Source organism: Diabrotica undecimpunctata, chromosome 7 (genome assembly GCF_040954645.1).
Source record: "Diabrotica undecimpunctata isolate CICGRU chromosome 7, icDiaUnde3, whole genome shotgun sequence".
Lineage (NCBI taxonomy): Eukaryota > Metazoa > Arthropoda > Insecta > Coleoptera > Chrysomelidae > Diabrotica > Diabrotica undecimpunctata.
The window spans coordinates 35,886,019-35,903,136 of NC_092809.1; the positions used below are offsets into that span (position 1 = coordinate 35,886,019).

The 17,118-nt window shown below is 32.1% G+C and overlaps 2 protein-coding genes across 2 annotated transcripts; both read right to left on the bottom strand.

Annotated features, from left to right (window-relative positions):
- Positions 1 to 2,977: 2,977 nt before the first annotated feature.
- Positions 2,978 to 12,777, bottom strand: LOC140446241 (myrosinase 1-like). The gene is made up of 8 exons (XM_072538779.1): positions 12,650 to 12,777; positions 8,444 to 8,724; positions 7,878 to 8,270; positions 7,610 to 7,704; positions 4,897 to 5,193; positions 4,610 to 4,747; positions 4,448 to 4,551; positions 2,978 to 3,117 (listed from the first exon to the last, which is right to left on the bottom strand). Exons 1-8 carry the CDS (start codon positions 12,691 to 12,693, stop codon positions 2,985 to 2,987), a joined length of 1,485 nt encoding a protein of 494 aa, XP_072394880.1. The 5' UTR covers positions 12,694 to 12,777; the 3' UTR covers positions 2,978 to 2,984.
- A 312-nt stretch (positions 12,778 to 13,089) lies between these two features.
- Positions 13,090 to 16,884, bottom strand: LOC140445186 (myrosinase 1-like). The gene is made up of 8 exons (XM_072537063.1): positions 16,729 to 16,884; positions 15,812 to 16,092; positions 15,241 to 15,633; positions 14,938 to 15,032; positions 14,514 to 14,810; positions 13,889 to 14,026; positions 13,730 to 13,833; positions 13,090 to 13,289 (listed from the first exon to the last, which is right to left on the bottom strand). The coding sequence occupies exons 1-8, from the start codon at positions 16,773 to 16,775 to the stop codon at positions 13,157 to 13,159; spliced, it is 1,488 nt and encodes a 495-aa protein (XP_072393164.1). The 5' UTR covers positions 16,776 to 16,884; the 3' UTR covers positions 13,090 to 13,156.
- Between the last annotated feature and the right edge of the window lie 234 nt (positions 16,885 to 17,118).

Consider the following 17,118-nt stretch of genomic DNA (forward strand, 5'->3'; position numbering starts at 1 on the left):
TTGCATTTTATGATCTAATCCCCAAATCTATCTACAATTTATTGTATCTTAACAGCAGGTAAACGGCTAATAGTTTTGTTCCTAATTTAGGGATTTTCCAAAATCTCCCAGTTTATTGAATTAGGTACCTAAACATTTCTAATTTGATGCTCAGATTTGTAAATCATTTTTGTTTTGATATTCAAAGCGTAAACACTCGTTGTGCGTAACAAAAAGGAAGATTGTGATTTTATAATGCCTAAAACAACCAGTGCTTCAACTTGGATTAAGCCTTATAAAGAGCTGTCTATGGATATGGGAAAAATCTACTGTTCAGTCTGTGGCAAAATTGTAAGTATCTAATATTTTCTATTAAATATCTAATATTTCATACATACAGGGTGTTTCCAAATGACACTTACAACGTTTGACTGTAGATACTTCTCGAAAAATTGAACAAAATGATATAGTTAATGAGGGGTCAAACTTATTTACTTTTCGAGATACAGGGTGTTAAAATTAAAAAAAATTAAATTCTTTTAGTTAATAACAACAATAACTTTAAAACCAATAAACGTATTTACTTGAAATTTAGTACTCGTAGGTTGTTTTTAAATGAAAAATAGCTTCCTTTAGTGAGAAAAAATTGTCCATGGTACAATACAATGGTGTGTATTTAGAAAAATTTTTCACCTTTACTTTTTTTATGAAGTCAGCTATTCTAAAACACAATTATTTTTATTGTAATTGAATTAACAAAAAAAAAACTTTTGTTGAATTTTAAAATAAGTTATATGATGTACTAATGGTTAGTAACAAAAACTAATTTGTGGATTAATACTGCATTTAAAACACTTAGCGAGTGTTTTTTTTTCCAAACCAGTTATTTGATTAACCAAAAACACCTTGTATATTTTTATATTTTAAAGGTTGGGTTAAAATAAAGGTTTTTATTTTTATTTATAGATAGCATGTGAGAAGAAATTTCAGATAGACCAACATGTGAGAACTGCGTCACACATTGCAAAAAAAGGAAAAATAGGAGGAAAACATCAAACTTCAATGGCTAAATGTTTCCAATCCACTTCAAAAAAATTAGATGAGCAAGAAACTTTTAATGAAGACTTGTGTCGCGCATTAGTGTCTGCAAACATACCGCTTTCAAAATTAGCAAATGTAAATTTTAGTTCGTTTCTAAAAAAATATTGCAAACTTAATGTTCCAAGTGATCGGTCTCTAAGAAGAAATAATGTGAACGGGCTATACTCGTCGGTGTTAATTAATATTAAGGAAGAAATTGCAGATAATTATTTTTACATATCTGTAGACGAAACCACTGATTCCTCAGGAAAGTATATTGCTCATTTATTGATTGGTGTTCTTAAAGAAGATACCTTACCAAAATCTCATCTTATTTCATGCCAGCAACTTGAGAAAACAAATGCTTTAACAATTTCGCGTTTTATACAAGAAACATTAGCAACTTTTTTTCTTCCGACAACTATTCCTTCTAATAAATTACTGCTTATTTTATCCGATGCTGCTCCTTATATGGTGAAAGCAGGACAAAATTTAAAAATATTTTTCCCAGATTTAATACATGTTACTTGTGTAGCGCATGGATTAAACAGAGTTGCAGAGGAAATACGAAAAAAGTTTCCTCTTGTAAATACCATGATATCCAGTGTCAAAAAAGTATTTCTTAAATCTCCTATAAGAATTCAACTTTATAAAGAAATGCTACCTAACATTCCTCTTCCACCACAACCTATTTTAACGCGATGGGGAACATGGTTAGAAGAGCTAATTTTTATGCAGATCATTTTGTTAAAATAAAGAACATAATTGATATGTTAACAGATGAAAGTTTCCAATCTCTTTTGGATTCTAAACAAACTTTTCAGAGTAACTTGCTTCAACAAGAACTTTCATTTATAAAATCAAATTTTAGTTTTGTTCAAAAAACAATTACTCAGTTAGAATCACCAAAACTGTCATTGTTCGAAAGTACAGCATTAATAAAAGAATTTGCGTCATGTTGTCGGAACGTTAGAGGTAATATTGGAAAAGATATTTTAAAAAAAATTGAAGCTACTATGGAAAAAAATAAAGGTTACCATATTCTTTCTGAAGTAGTCAGTGTTCTAGCTGGAAATATTTCGGAAACAATTAATTTAGAACCAAATGTTTTGGTTAGTTTGAAAAATGCTTCCGTTACATCAGTTGATGTTGAACGAAGTTTTTCCATATATAAATATATGTACTCAGACAGAAGCCACAAGTTTTTGTTAGAAAATTTTGAACACCACTTGGTCATTTATTGTTACCATAATTCTAAATAAGTTTATTCATACTTAAAAATGATGTAGTTACTTAAAATAAATGTAAATCTTAATGAATAGTAGGAAATATTTAGTTATGTACACTTTTTTTTTAAATAAAATTGTTACTATTTTACGATTTTTTATTTATTTGTATGCATATTTTGTAAAATATTTGCATATTTTCGGGTAAACACGTGCATATTTATGCGCATATTTTCTACATTTTTATTTGCATATTTGCCGAAGTCTATTAATAACGTTATAAAATATCTTAAGATGTGACGCTCTGGATAGCTTAATTACGGAGGAGTATTTTTTCTTAAACACAAAGTGTCAAAAATTGGGGCAAAGCGAAAATGTTTCAAATTCATCCATCCATTTTCGAAAAACGATAAGAATGAAACATACTTCCTATTATTCATCAAAAAGGAATATCTGTAGAGGATAATCATCCCCCTATATTAAATTGTGAGCGTTAAAGCGTTTAATAAATCAGATTTTAAAACGAAAATTAATATATCACCCAAATTTAAGTAATATTTTTCGCCTTGTTTAATACGAGCCTTTAATAATTAGGGCGGAAAAATGATCGTTTGTTACGTTTTTTCAGCATAGTCCAGGTATTTCGCTTTCGTTTGTAAAAATTTTTAAAATATACAACTAGATCATCTCAAATTTAATTTATTTATCACATGTAGAGTTTCCTAAAACACATCTGTATTGTATCACATTTTTTAAGTACTTTGCAGATTTCTTTGGCGTTCTTGTTCGATTCGAGCTTGAAAAATCTACGCGGTACAGCCCAAAGTGTTCCCTAAAATTTTTAATATAAATTTAATATAAATATGGAGTTAAAAATGTAAGTATACAACAAACAATTACAATATATATATATATATATATATATATATATATATATATATGTGTATATGTATAATAATAATATATAATAACGTAAGTTAAAAAAACCTTTACACCTTTTAATATATTTTTCGAGGATGCTTTACTAAAAGTCGCACTTTATTTCAGTTTTTTCCTGACGATGAAAATAAACATTTTCGAAAGCTTGAAACTTACTTAAAAGATTTCACCGCTGCGTATCCCAATAAACCTCAAAGCTCCGTTTTATATATATATATATATATATATATATATATATATATATATATATATATATATATATATATATATATGTATATATATATATATGTATATATATATATATATGTATATATATATATATATATATATATATATATATATATACATGACGTAAGAGTACGATTAATTTGTCAGTCTCTGCGTTTTAATTGGTAGAAACATCACATCGTTATGCCGTCATTTTGGCCTCCTATGGCCCATCAGTGGCTGGGGTTGAACACAATATCAAACATAAAAACGAACCAACGGTTGTTGATGCACGCGGTGCACTGAAACAGCTTCAGCCGAATTATCCAAATTTATTGACCCTCTAAAAATGAGGAATCTTTATAAATAGAGATAACTGACTACCTCAAGCTGCGTCTGTTACGTTCCAGATATGCGTGTGATACCGAGATGATCCAAAAGATTTCTACACAACTACACCTTGAACACGCCTTGAATGAATAGCTCAGCTTAATCTAAAGATTGAATGCGTTTGTATTATCATCTATTTTAATGTATCTCTTCGTTTTTGTATAAAATTATAAAGCTACATGGTCATATTTATTCCATTTATTAAGCCACAAACTCAATAAAAAAATCCTTCTGTTTTTAGATGTTGAGATTAAAGAAACTGGGACCAATCAGCTTTAATAATATCTACAGTAATGACTTCGTCATTTTTATTAGATATGCCAAAAACGATAGATAATAATAAAGAAAATAAAGGAATAATGGAACACGGATTAGGGAAAATCATACAGCTGAAGTCGAAGATATGTTTTGACCCCGGACCTCTTCCTATTTACTTTTTTATTCGAACCTATCTCTTTAGTGTTTCAAAATTGATAGCGTTTCTACCAATTTATTTTATCGATCCCAGTTTTTCTTCTATCTCCATACTCTACCAATAAAACTTAATTTCTTGTATTTATGAAATGGTTCAAAAATCTAGGAGATACTTCTCTAGACATACAATATTTTGCTTACGAAATACTTACGAGTAACCTTGTAACCATTCATAATTATCCATCAAACTCCACGCTGTGAAACCGAAAACATTTACTCCATCATCCATCGCATCTTTCAAACTGCTCAAGTGTTGCTAAAACAAGAATTCTATATAAAAACGCTGTCACAGATTAAAGAAGCTATTGACTTACCTGGTAATAGTCAACTCTTGTATCATCTTCTGTAGACGAACCATCGTCTGATACACCGTTTTCGGTTATTAATATTGGGATGTCACCATATGTGATCTTGATCCAGTTCAAGATTTTTCTTAATCCCCAAGGAACTACCTATAATTTGAATACGTATTTTATTATTGAATTGATCATTTTAATTTATGGAAATAGAGAGGAACACTGTGATCTATGGAAGTGTAGCTTGATGTGCGCAATATTATAAGGAAAGAAACAGACGAACGAGAAAAACAAATAAAATTCACCCTTAACCATGGCGTGGTAGATTTCGGCCATTCTTCTTTTTGATAAGCGTTTATATTTGCATCTGCTTCATAAGATATATCGTCTATTTTTTCATCATTAGAATCTCGTACCATAAACGTGGTATAATAATTCAGCCCCAAATAGTCAAGTGTACCTTTCAAATACGTGATTTCATCCTTAGTGAATTGTGGAAGACGCGATTGGCTAAAACCTTGAAGTGTGCTTCTTTCTGCGATTACTTTCTTCATTATTTCTGGATAGTCGCCCAATGTTAACGGTCTGGCATACCATCCATGCTGAAAAATTAATTTTTTATTAATCTCGTCTAAAGCTTTAGGGTGACGATTGATAGTACAGTCCAAAATATAAAAAATCGTACCGTAAATGACTCTAAAGACATATATCCAACATTGTTACTAACTTTTAATGTAATGTAATACAATGTAATGTAATGTAGAATTCTACCTATATTATATACAAACCAAATTAACAATAATGTAAATAAAGACGGTAGACAAAAGGTTCAAAACCAGGGATCTGAGGACATTCCAGAAATTACTCAAGATGTGATACAATATGCATTAAATAATGAAAAACAACAAGGCGCCAGGAGATGATGGAATAGTTGCAGAAGCTATAAAACTTGGCGGAACTTCTCTTCTGAAAAAAATACGAGACCTCTTCAATCTCTGCTTGTATAGTCAAACAATTCCTATAGCTTGGAATAACTCCATAACAATTCTTCTGCATAAAAAGGGTGACAAGAACCTAGAGAATTAGAGGCCAATTTCTCTACTCAACCATTTATATAAACTGTACACCAGAATAATAACCAATCGATCGGAAGCAAAATTTGAGCTATATCAGCCAAGAGAACAGGCTGGTTTTCGCCCCAACTACGGTACAAATGACCACATTGCATAAAAGTCTTGATTGAAAAATCAATTGAATACAATAGACCTCTAGTTCTAACATTTATAGACTTCCGTAAAGCATTTGATACTATCGAACTACTCGCACTTTTAAAGGCATTGGAAGAGTATCGAATTGATCATAGGTACACCAATATTATAGAAAATATATACAGAAATGCAACAACAACTATAAATCTGCACAGTCCTATCAATAAGATACATATCAGGAGAGGTATTCGACAGGGAGGTACTATGTCTCCTAAGTTGTTCATTACTGTACTTGAACATGCTTTGAAGTCACTATTCCACGAAAGTAAAGGAATAAATATTGATGGTGAGATGCTTAGTCATCTACGATTCGCAGATGATATTGTTCTGATTTCAGATGACCTAAAGGCTGCCAGTGATATGTTGAATGAACTCAGCGATGCAGCACGTAAAGTAGGTCTAAATATTAACTACCAAAAGACCAAAATGATGACTAATTTAGTTCCGAGCCATCCTTTAAGGGTAGAAGACGTCGAAATTAAAATTGTTGACAGCTACATATACCTTGGACATACGGTAAAAATTAGCAGAGATAATCAAACTGCTGAGCTGCTAAAAAGAATAACACTGGGATAGGCAGTATATGGAAGACTGCGTGATATTTTTAAAGGTGATATACCTATCAGCTTAAAAAGAAGAGCATTTAATCAGTGTGTCCTGCCTGTCCTTACATATGGCGCAGAGACACTTATCCTAACAAGGACATCTACACGAAAACTACAAGTGAAGCAACGTTGAATGGAAAGATCTTTGTTAGGCATAACGTTGCGAGATAGGGTAAGAAAAGAAGAAATCCATAGAAAAAGTGGTGTAGAAGACATTATAAAACACATAGAGAAAAATAAATGGAGGTGGGCAGGACACGTCTCTAATATGAAGGATAATAGCTGGACCAAAAAAATCTTGGAGTGGAGACCGAGAGCGGATAGACGAAACCCGGGAAGACCACCCACAAGATGGACTGACGACATAAAGAGGATTTGTACCAACTGGATTGCAGCAGCGCAAGATAGATCTGAATGGAGGTTTTTCGAGGAGGCCTATGTTCAACAGTGGACGACTATGGGCTGATGATGATCATGATGATGAATGCAATGTAATGTTTATTTACGGAGTTGCCATTTTTGACATTTCCACTTAAATTTAACTTAAACTATTACAGCACAGGGTGATTACATAAAAAGGTATTTTGAATCTTATTCTTAATAGTACTTAGTTAAAAATTGGTTTGCATTTCTATATATTCTCTGTATGGGTTTATTTGCAGTAAAAGTTCGATAATGGAATTCTATATAAAATAATTCTTGAGATTTGGTGTCTCCTTAGGGAGTACGGAAATAAACCTTTTCCAAAAGAGCACTAGCATCAATACTTTCTCGTATTAATTTATAAATTAATGTAACCTACATCTAGCAATATTCGTCTTTCTTCAAGAGTAAGCAATTTAAGTAAAGATTTGTAAAACATTACATTTCCTTTATTTCGTTATATTTCGTTTTATTTACAGGTTCTCAATTTAAAAGTTATATATCTTATGAACTTTTATTGTACCCTTTGTAACATATATCTTTGTAGCATTTATAATGCGGAGACTAGATATCGCTACCATATTCCAATACGGATCTAATAAGGGAACAGTAGATGTTTTTGAGACAATAAATATTATCAAATTCAAAGAGGGAAATTTAAAATGAGAAGTAATTTATGATCTACTGTTCATGTAAAGGCAAATGGTTTATAATCTACTCACTACAAACTGTTGTCCTCGTTCTGAAGCATCTACGTCTTTAGAACTATTAGTGTCTGGCTCTAACCATACGGTATCCATAGTTATCCCAACTTTTCCTAAAATGGAAAAATTATGCAATTAACTCATCTAACATAAACAAACAAGCTCCTGCATGTAGTGAAAAACGAAGCACAAAAACCTCCTGGTAGGAAATAAGAAGATTGAAATTGGTATAACAAAATGCTAGTTAGTACGAAGTTAACGAAAAATTATAATATTGCTGTCTTACCTTTTTGTGTAGTACGAAACTGTTTGTCATACAAATGCCACGCTTTCGCGTGAGCTTTAAGAACGTTATGGGTACAAAGGTATTCCCCAATACCAGGTGAATCAACAAGAGGTGCTCTTTGCATGTTACCATAACCTCCGTTGCAGGTTTGCTTCGGTTCATTGAATGTCAACCAATATTTAACATGATCACCGAAATTTTCAAATACTACCTTGGCGTAATCTGCGTATCTGTCAGTTATTAGTTCGTTGGTCCACCCCCCTAAGTTTTCCAACGGTTGGGGAGTATCCCAATGGAATATAGTTACTAAAGGCTCGATGTTGTTGGCTCTAAGTTCCTTGATCAGGTTTTTGTAATAAGCGATTCCAAGGGAGTTTATTTTGTTATTAAAACCTGAAAAATTCAACACTTTAGTAGACATATCTAGCAAATACGCCTAATACATCCTTTGAGGAAACAGTTTTATACTAATTTGAAAAGCTATTCCTTAGACTTCTATATCCAGATTTATTTTTGATTAGAAACAGTAATATATTTGTGTTAAAATACTGTCCTATAGTGCTCACCTGTGGGTAAAATCCTGGACCAAGACAATGAAAATCTATAATGGGTGACTCCCAAATATTTAAGCATAGCCACATCCTCTTTATATTTGTGATAGGAATCGCAAGCTATATCTCCGGTTGAGTTATCGATAACTGGTGATGGCACCCGGTGAGTTACTTTGTCCCAAATATTTTCTCCCTTACCATCTTCGTTCCATGCACCTTCGATTTGGTAGGATGCTGTTGACGTACCGAACATAAAATCTTTTGGGAATTTGGATACATTTATTGATGTCGCCAAACTGGAATCATATTTTTTTGAAGAAAAGACACAAAGTCATAAGAACTTAATTTATAAGATTGTGAAACTTCAACATTCATCTTTCTAGAATCTTATACTGGATGATACTTTATCGAAGCTGGTATTTTGTCTTTAAGTAAATTTTAATATTTGTAAAATTCCAGTTTATCATTTTTGGTTGGGAATAAGCCATATTTTTTGTTTAAATTAAGTTTATTTGACGTTTCGATTCCCGCTTCGGAAATCGTTTTCAAAATACAAAGCAACCGAATTTCACTTTCAGCCAGTCTCGTTATTTTACATTTTTCTATGTTTCATTTAAAGAGCGTCTGTCTGAATCCGTCCTTCAAGCAGACAGATAAAGAGTAGAATATTCGTTCGACAAAATCAAGGTCTCGTTATTCTATTCTTCAGGAAAAGTTCTTAACCAGCGTATCATACAGTCCATTTCAACCGATTAGAGTAGTTTATTTTTGTATTTGGAGAACGATTTCTGAAGTGGAAGTCGAAACGTTAAATAAACCTAATTTTAAAGTAAAATTGTGGCTTATTCCCAACAAAAATTACAACAAAGATGTTACAAGAAAATAGCTTCAGAACAGTATTCAATTTATGAATTCCATCCTTGAAGTGCGAATCTGAAAAGGCTGCAAAATATGCTTCCACGTCTGTGATGACCTCATTATTTGATGGAAGTCGCTAGGTTATAAAATTGGCTGATCACCGTGGATGCTCCAATAACTTGAACTATAATTCATGGATTTTAGTTATTGTCAAAATGCTCATATGGTACGGGTCATTGTCCTGATGAAAACGGCTTTTTTTTCTGTAAAATGTGTTTTTTTTGACGAATTTTTCCCTTCAACAGAAATTCGTTTCGCATCCCAAAACACCGATACTAACACCTTCTTGACCGATTTCTGGATACGAGCTCGTTTCTGAGCCGAAGATCCAGGTTCATACCACTTTTTAGAATCATGGTGATAGACCCAAGCCTCATCAATAGTAATAAATCCACGCACAAAATCCACCTTATATTTTCGAAAACGCTCGAATTTTGTCTGAGAAAGTCACATTCAAATGTGTTTTTGTTCGATTGTTGGAGAATGCGGCACCCATTGTAAATACAGCTTTTTGTTCACAGCTAATAGTTTAGTTAAAATATTGCTTATACTTCCCAATGAGATGCTTAGGGCCTCGACTAAATCTCGTTCAGCCACTCGATAACTTTCCAATATGATATCCTCTATTTTTTTATGATTTTTGGTCTTTTTGCTGTTTTAGAACGTCCTTGACGTGGTTCGTCTTAAAGGTGTGTACGACCACGTTTAAATTAAGCAACTCATCTTTCTACTGTACGTATTAAAATCGAAGAGTGCTCATACACTTCAGCATTCGTTTATACATTGCCTTTGCATTTAAACCGTGCAAAAATGAATTTTGTGGCATCATTAGTTTAACACATTATTTTTAATATTTTTTTGCCTTCTTATCACTTTTTTCAAAAAACAGTTTTTATTGAGTTACAGCCTTTTTCATTAACCTTTAAAAAATTACGTGCAACTAAATAAATGGCTTAAATGAATTAACAAGTACAAAAAATGTCTATAACCTCTATAAATATAATATTACAATAAATATTCAAAATTACCCCCATTTTCTTCAATACACATTTGGTATCGTTTTCATAAGGAAAACCAAATGCGCTGAAAAATCATATTTTTCTGACTAAATGGATTTGCAGCTTCAATTATTCTAACCCTCAATTGTTGTTCGTCCTTTATTGTTACAGAATACACTTTCTCTTTCGTAAACCCCCAAAAGCAAAATTCCATGGGGTTAAGACCTGGAAGTCTGGATGGCCAAGAAATAGGTGCGTCACGACCCCTTCCAATTCACCGACCAGGATATTGCCTGTAAAGGTATTCCCGGAGTTCATTACTTTGCCTATTGCAATATTCACTTCTTCTTAATACTCTTGTAAATCGTTTGCCAAGAACTGCAAATAATTATAACCATTTAAATTGTTGGGAAGAAAAAATGAACCTATTACATTGTTATCCACAATTCCTGCCCAAAACATTAACTTTGAAAGTCATTTGGTGATGAGTCGTTTTTTTTTGGTGTGAGGATTTTCATCGGCCCAAATGTGCTTGTTATAATGGTTTGTTATTCTATTTCTACTGAAGGTAGCCTCGTCGGTAAACAAAATATTTCTAATAAAATTAACATTTCGAGTGTTTTCTTACGTGAGGAACATTTAGTTGAGCAGCTATTACCCTTGTACTTGTTCCAGGGACTTCTTCAATGATTTTCTGAAATGTCTTTATCAGTTGCATCCATTATTGGACAATCACTATTGCCAGCAACTTGCGGTTGGAATGTACCCGGTTCCCCTAAACGACGGTCAATGGTCAGAACTAATCGTCTATCGGGTGTATTTCGATTGGGGTATTTTACTGCATAACGCCTTGCGGCTGCTGCACTATTTAATCGAAATTCGCCTAGGATATTCCCGATAGCTTATTGAAATCATAATTTAATCTGATCCAACTTATCCAAAGTTAAATGCATATCTGCCATTTCCTGAAATGTGTAGGCCATTGTAATATCAAAATTTTTAATATTATTCTTATTCACACAATAAATGATAGCTTTAAATTATTGAGTATTATTGATGGAACTGTTTGTAGTTATTGTATCCGTAGAAACTAATTGTAACTTTATGGCCAACTAGGAAAAAACTAGTTTTTCGAAAAAGTGATAAGAGGCAAAAAAGTTTTAAAAATAATGTGTTAAACTAATGATGCCACAAAATTCATTTGATTTGAACGTACTCAAAAGTTTGGGGGGATTTAGGGCTGCACACCCCCCTTCAAATTTTTCTGTACGCTTAGATTTTTTTGTTTCTTTTTTATGAAAAATGCTTTCAGAACAACAAAGTAACGTGTCCATTTTTACTACAAAATGTCAAGTAGTTTAGGAGATAATGCAAAAAAACAATTTTTATTTTGTAACTTCAAAGGGCTGTAACTTTTTTTGTGTACACTTTTGTACTAAGGTAAGTTGGATTCAATCAATTTATTTTTGTCCCCGGAATGCGTGATTTAATTTATGACATACCTTTTTGAAACACCCTGTGTTTACTGAATTTGAAAAGAAATGCTTACAAGCCACTTTTTTCTTTAATGATAGATATTGTTGATTTTTAGTGTTTTTTAAACTTATTTTATTCACTATAATCTTTTGTAATATCAGCAATTATCTTGAATGTGTAAAGACTTTCCCTCATTACTTTTAATTCATCGTTACACAAAAAAATTTTAGCTTCACTAGGAATTCGTGATTTTTTTTGGAAAATTAATGTCAGTTAACTTTACATCCATATCTTCTTTATGTATTAGAACTATGAGTTTTTTCTGATTTTGTTTTTATGTTGAGAAATGAGCAAGGCGATGAAAAATAAATGGGTCCACAATTCCACAACCAACTATCTATCTGCGTATGTTTGTTAAGATGTTATCTATACATGTGGCAGATCTATGTAGTTGTGATAACATATTCGTCACAATTTACCGTTAAGCCAAAGATAGAAATTAGATCACCGAAATTGTTTAGTTCATTAAAAGCTTTTTTTTTAATTAGAATTAGCAAAGCAAAACACCAATATCTTTTCAAATAGGTATAGAAAATTTATGTTTGTGGAATCAGGTAAAACTGTCGTCGTCGGTAAAACTGTAAAAAAGTCAACTGATGTTGCGAAGTAATTTTTGAGTACCTAATATAGCAGGCAACATTTACATATACCTGTATAAACTAAACATTTTCAGAAAGTAATAAGCTTTGGCCATAGATAAATAGTTTCTACATATGTAAATAGGCTTCTAAACAGAACTAATTTATATAAAAGATATATTAATAATTACCTTGTTGAGAACACAACGCATATGAACCACATTTCTTTGTTCATCGTTGCAGTAGCGACAAATACTGAAAACTAAATTAAAATTTCACCTTTATATCACCTTAAACTCGAATTTGTGACCAAATGAATAGTTATGCTTATCTATTTGGCTTTATTGAATGTTCTCACGAGCATCAAATGTTTGCAGTTTGGAGGTGGAGAGGCTTATCTTCCGATAATAGTTTTTGCACTATAATGCTTAGAAAAAAAGCTTTTCTAAATATACGTCAATTAAATGCCAATGAGTTGCACAAATTGCAGTTTGTACCTCTTTAAATCGAGATTTCGTTTCATCAATTTTTTTTGCTGTTTCATCGTATATTATATATTTGAAATTTGGCATAAATATCCTTTCAGGAGTCTTAGATTGTGAGGACACAAGGACAGAAACAATGAAAAAACTTTTAATCAGATTTTTTTAATAAAAATAAACTACAATACATTTGTTTTTGTAAAACACAAAAAAAAATTAATTATCACATGTGGAATTTCCTAAAACACATCCATATTGTATCACATTTTTAAAATATTCCACGGATTTCTTTGGTGTTCTTGTTCGATCTGGGCTTGCAAAATCTACGTGGTATATCCCGAAATACTCCCTAAAATTTTTAATTTGAATATAAAATTTGAAGATTTATTTATTGGTAGATATGTACAAAATAACTAAACAGTGGGTATTTATTTAATATCGTATTCTTTAATTAAAAACATCAAATAAACGTCCAATCAAAAGGCGGATATTTCGAAGCTCTCCCAAAAAATATTAATAATTAAGTTGGAAAGCCATGAAAGCGCTCGGAAGACACAGTAAACAGCGACAGACAAGAACGTTTACGAGTCCGTGTATGAAGAACATCAGCCACAGACAAGCAAGGGAGGAGGCAAAAAATGAAGGAGGCCAAGGCTTAATTTGGGCTGTAGTGACGTAGAAGAAGTTGTGGACATTGAAAATACCTACCTTATTTAAGAAAAATGCGTTGACATCGAAATAGCCCAGATGGAATAATATATTTACATAGTAGTGACGTTCAATACTTACGAATATCCACGTAACCATTCGAAATTATCCATCAAACTCCATGCTGTGAATCCGAAAACATTTACTCCATCATCCATCGCATCTTTCACACTGCTCAAGTGTTGCTAAAAGAAGAAGTCTATATAAAAACACTGTCACTTACAAAATTTACTCACTTACCTGATAATAGTCAACCCTTATATCATCTTCTAGAGAAGAACCATCGTCTGATATACCGTTTTCAGTTATTATTATTGGGATATCGCCATATGTGTTCTTGATCCAGTTTAACGTTTTTCTGAGTCCCCAAGGGACGACCTGTATTTTGAATATTTATCATATATTAATGAATTGATTATTTTAGTTTAGAGAAATAGATACGAACATTGTGATCTCAATAAAGAGATTATAGCTCCATGTTTTCAATATTACAACGAAAGAAAACGATGACCTAACAAAATAAATGATAGCAGACAAAGATATGATTTGCATTAAAGCAGATGATTGTGGCGAATACTGTTGATGATTGCGAAGAAATATTTCGACAACTGTAGCTTGATAATTTTAAAAATTTATAAGTTTAAGAAAAAAAAACAAACTGGAGGAGGGGGAACTGGAAAAATTAACAATTTGGTGCAAACCATTTATTAGTACTAAGTTTTTCACCATACTCGTATATTAAAGTATAAATTTTAATACTGAACCATGCAATTCAATGAAAATAAAGAATACGCGTGATTTTGAATAAAACGAGCATTATTAAGTTAGAAATTAGGTCAAAAAATAACATCAATAACAAACTTACTCTTAACCATGATGAGGACGATTTAGGCCATTCATCTTTTTGATAAGTGTCAACTTCCGCATCTGCGTCATAAGAAATAACGTCTATTCGTTTATCATCAGCATCTAGTGCCATAACCGTGGTATAATAATTTAGTCCCAAATAATCAACGGTACCTTTCAAATACTCGATCTCATCTTGAGTGAATTGTGGAAGACGCGATTGGCTGAAGCCTTGAAGAGCACTTCTTTCTGCGACTACTTTCTTCATTACTTCTGGATAGTCTCCCAATGTTACAGGTCTCGCATACCATCCATGCTGAAAAATATATTTTTTATTATCCTCGTGATAATCAAGCTCTAGGATGATCTTGAGTTTCCATATAGTAATATACTCTATGAGTTTACATCATTACAAGGATTTTCTTCAAAACAGTTTTACTTACACTAAATTGTTGCGCTCGTTCTGCAGCATCTATATCTTTAGTACTGTTACTGTCTGGCTCTATCCAAGCTGTATCTACAGTAATTCCAACCTTTCCTAAAATCCAAAGAGTACTCGTATAATTTAGATATTCTATAGGTCTAAAATATCTAAAATAAATAATCTTTTAGTACAGTGTGATAGGAAAGCCAAAAAAAACCTAGTGGGAATACATGACTGTCATGAGTTTTATATAATCGACCTAGCATAAAGACAAAGGCAACAACTGATAATATTGATACAATATTGATTATTTTGATCTTACCTTGTTGTGTACTACGAAACTGTTCGTCATACAAATGCCACGCTTTTGCATGAGCCTTGAGGACGTTGTGGGCACAAAGGTATTCCCCAATACCAGGTGAATCAACTAGAGGTGCCTTTTGCTGGTTACCGTAGCCTCCATTGCAGGTTTGTTTCGGTTCATTAAATGTTAACCAATATGTAACATCTTCACCGAAATTTTCAAATACCACTTTGGCGTAATCTACAAATCTATCAATTATTAGCTCGTTGGTCCATCCACCCAAATTTTCTAATGGTTGAGGTGTATCCCAATGGAATATAGTTACTAAAGGTTCGATGTTGTTTGCTCTAAGTTCCTTGAGAAGGTTTTTGTAATAAGCGATTCCAAGGGGGTTGATTTTGTTGTTAAAACCTGAAAAATTAAAAAAGTAGAAATGTACAGAAAGTTGGTAAATACATCTAATATATCGTTTAAGAAGTAATTCTTGAAGTAATTTGAAAAGCTATCACTTAGGCTTGTCTATCCAGATTTATTTTTGGTTATGAGCAATAATATATTTGAATTAAAGTACTGTACTATAATGGCTTACCCGTGGGTAAAATCCTGGACCAGGACAACGAAAATCTATAATGGGTGACTCCCATAAGTTTAAGCATAGCCACGTCCTCTTTATATTTGTGATACGAGTCGCAAGCTACATCTCCTGTTGAGTTATCGACAATTGGTGATGGTACTCTGTGAGTTACTTCGTCCCAGATATTTTCTCCTTTACCATCTTCGTTCCAGGCACCTTCGACTTGGTAGGAGGCAGTCGCCGTACCAAACATAAATTCTTTTGGGAATTTGGATACATTGATTGTTGTCGCCAAACTGGAATAATAAGAATTTTTGTAAAAAAAATACAAAACCATAAGTAAATAAAATCTTTCCATGAGAACTTAAACCATTTGGTGAGATTGTGGAACTATGATATTCGTCTTCTCGTAGAATTCATTTTCCTAGAATCTTGCACACTATATGATAACTTGCACAAGCTGGTATTTTGTCGTTACCAAGATGTTGTACTTATGGTAGTTTTATTTCATTATTTATTTTCGATCATATCGGAAGTCTTATCAAGACTCTTTTATTTTTTTTATCCTCTTAGAATAATATCTTTACTATCCTTCTTTTTTAAGACTATTAATGAATTTGCAGATTGGACCGTATGTTTATGTCTACATCCATTGATATATCTGAGGTTTATTATCTCTAGTATGAATTAAACATTTACGTTAGAACATTAAAAGATCCGTAGCTGTCATATAAATATTTATGATATTTCCATTAAAAACATTTGAGTTGCCTGATATTTCCAAATGGTTTTTGAATACCTAATTTAACATATGGCATATAAAAACTAAATATTTTTCAAAAAGTAATGTCTTGTTCATAGAGGAATTAATTTTAGGTCTGGAAAGAAGGCTTTTGAATAGAAGTGTTTTGAATAAAGTTATTTGAACTTACCTAGTTGACAACACAATGAGTAGAAGCCACACCTCTTTAGTGATCATTGCAGCAGCTACAAATACTGAAAATTAAAAAATGATACTTTATACCTACTTATATGTAAGTCGTCATCAAATTAATCAGATTAATCTCACGTTTATCTTATTATTGGCATTCATTAAACGTCGTCAGGAGCATCAAGTGTTGGTTGTATGTGAGTTAGATGATGAAATTGTGATAATATTTTTTTTTCAATTTAATATATCTATATAAAAGGCTATGACAAGTCACACCGTTTGTCCAGTAAGGTAACGATGCCTCTTAGGAAATAAATCTGAACTGCCAACATTTGACATTTCAATCATATTTTGTTCTTGAAACGATACGGTTGATTTATTGCTACAAACT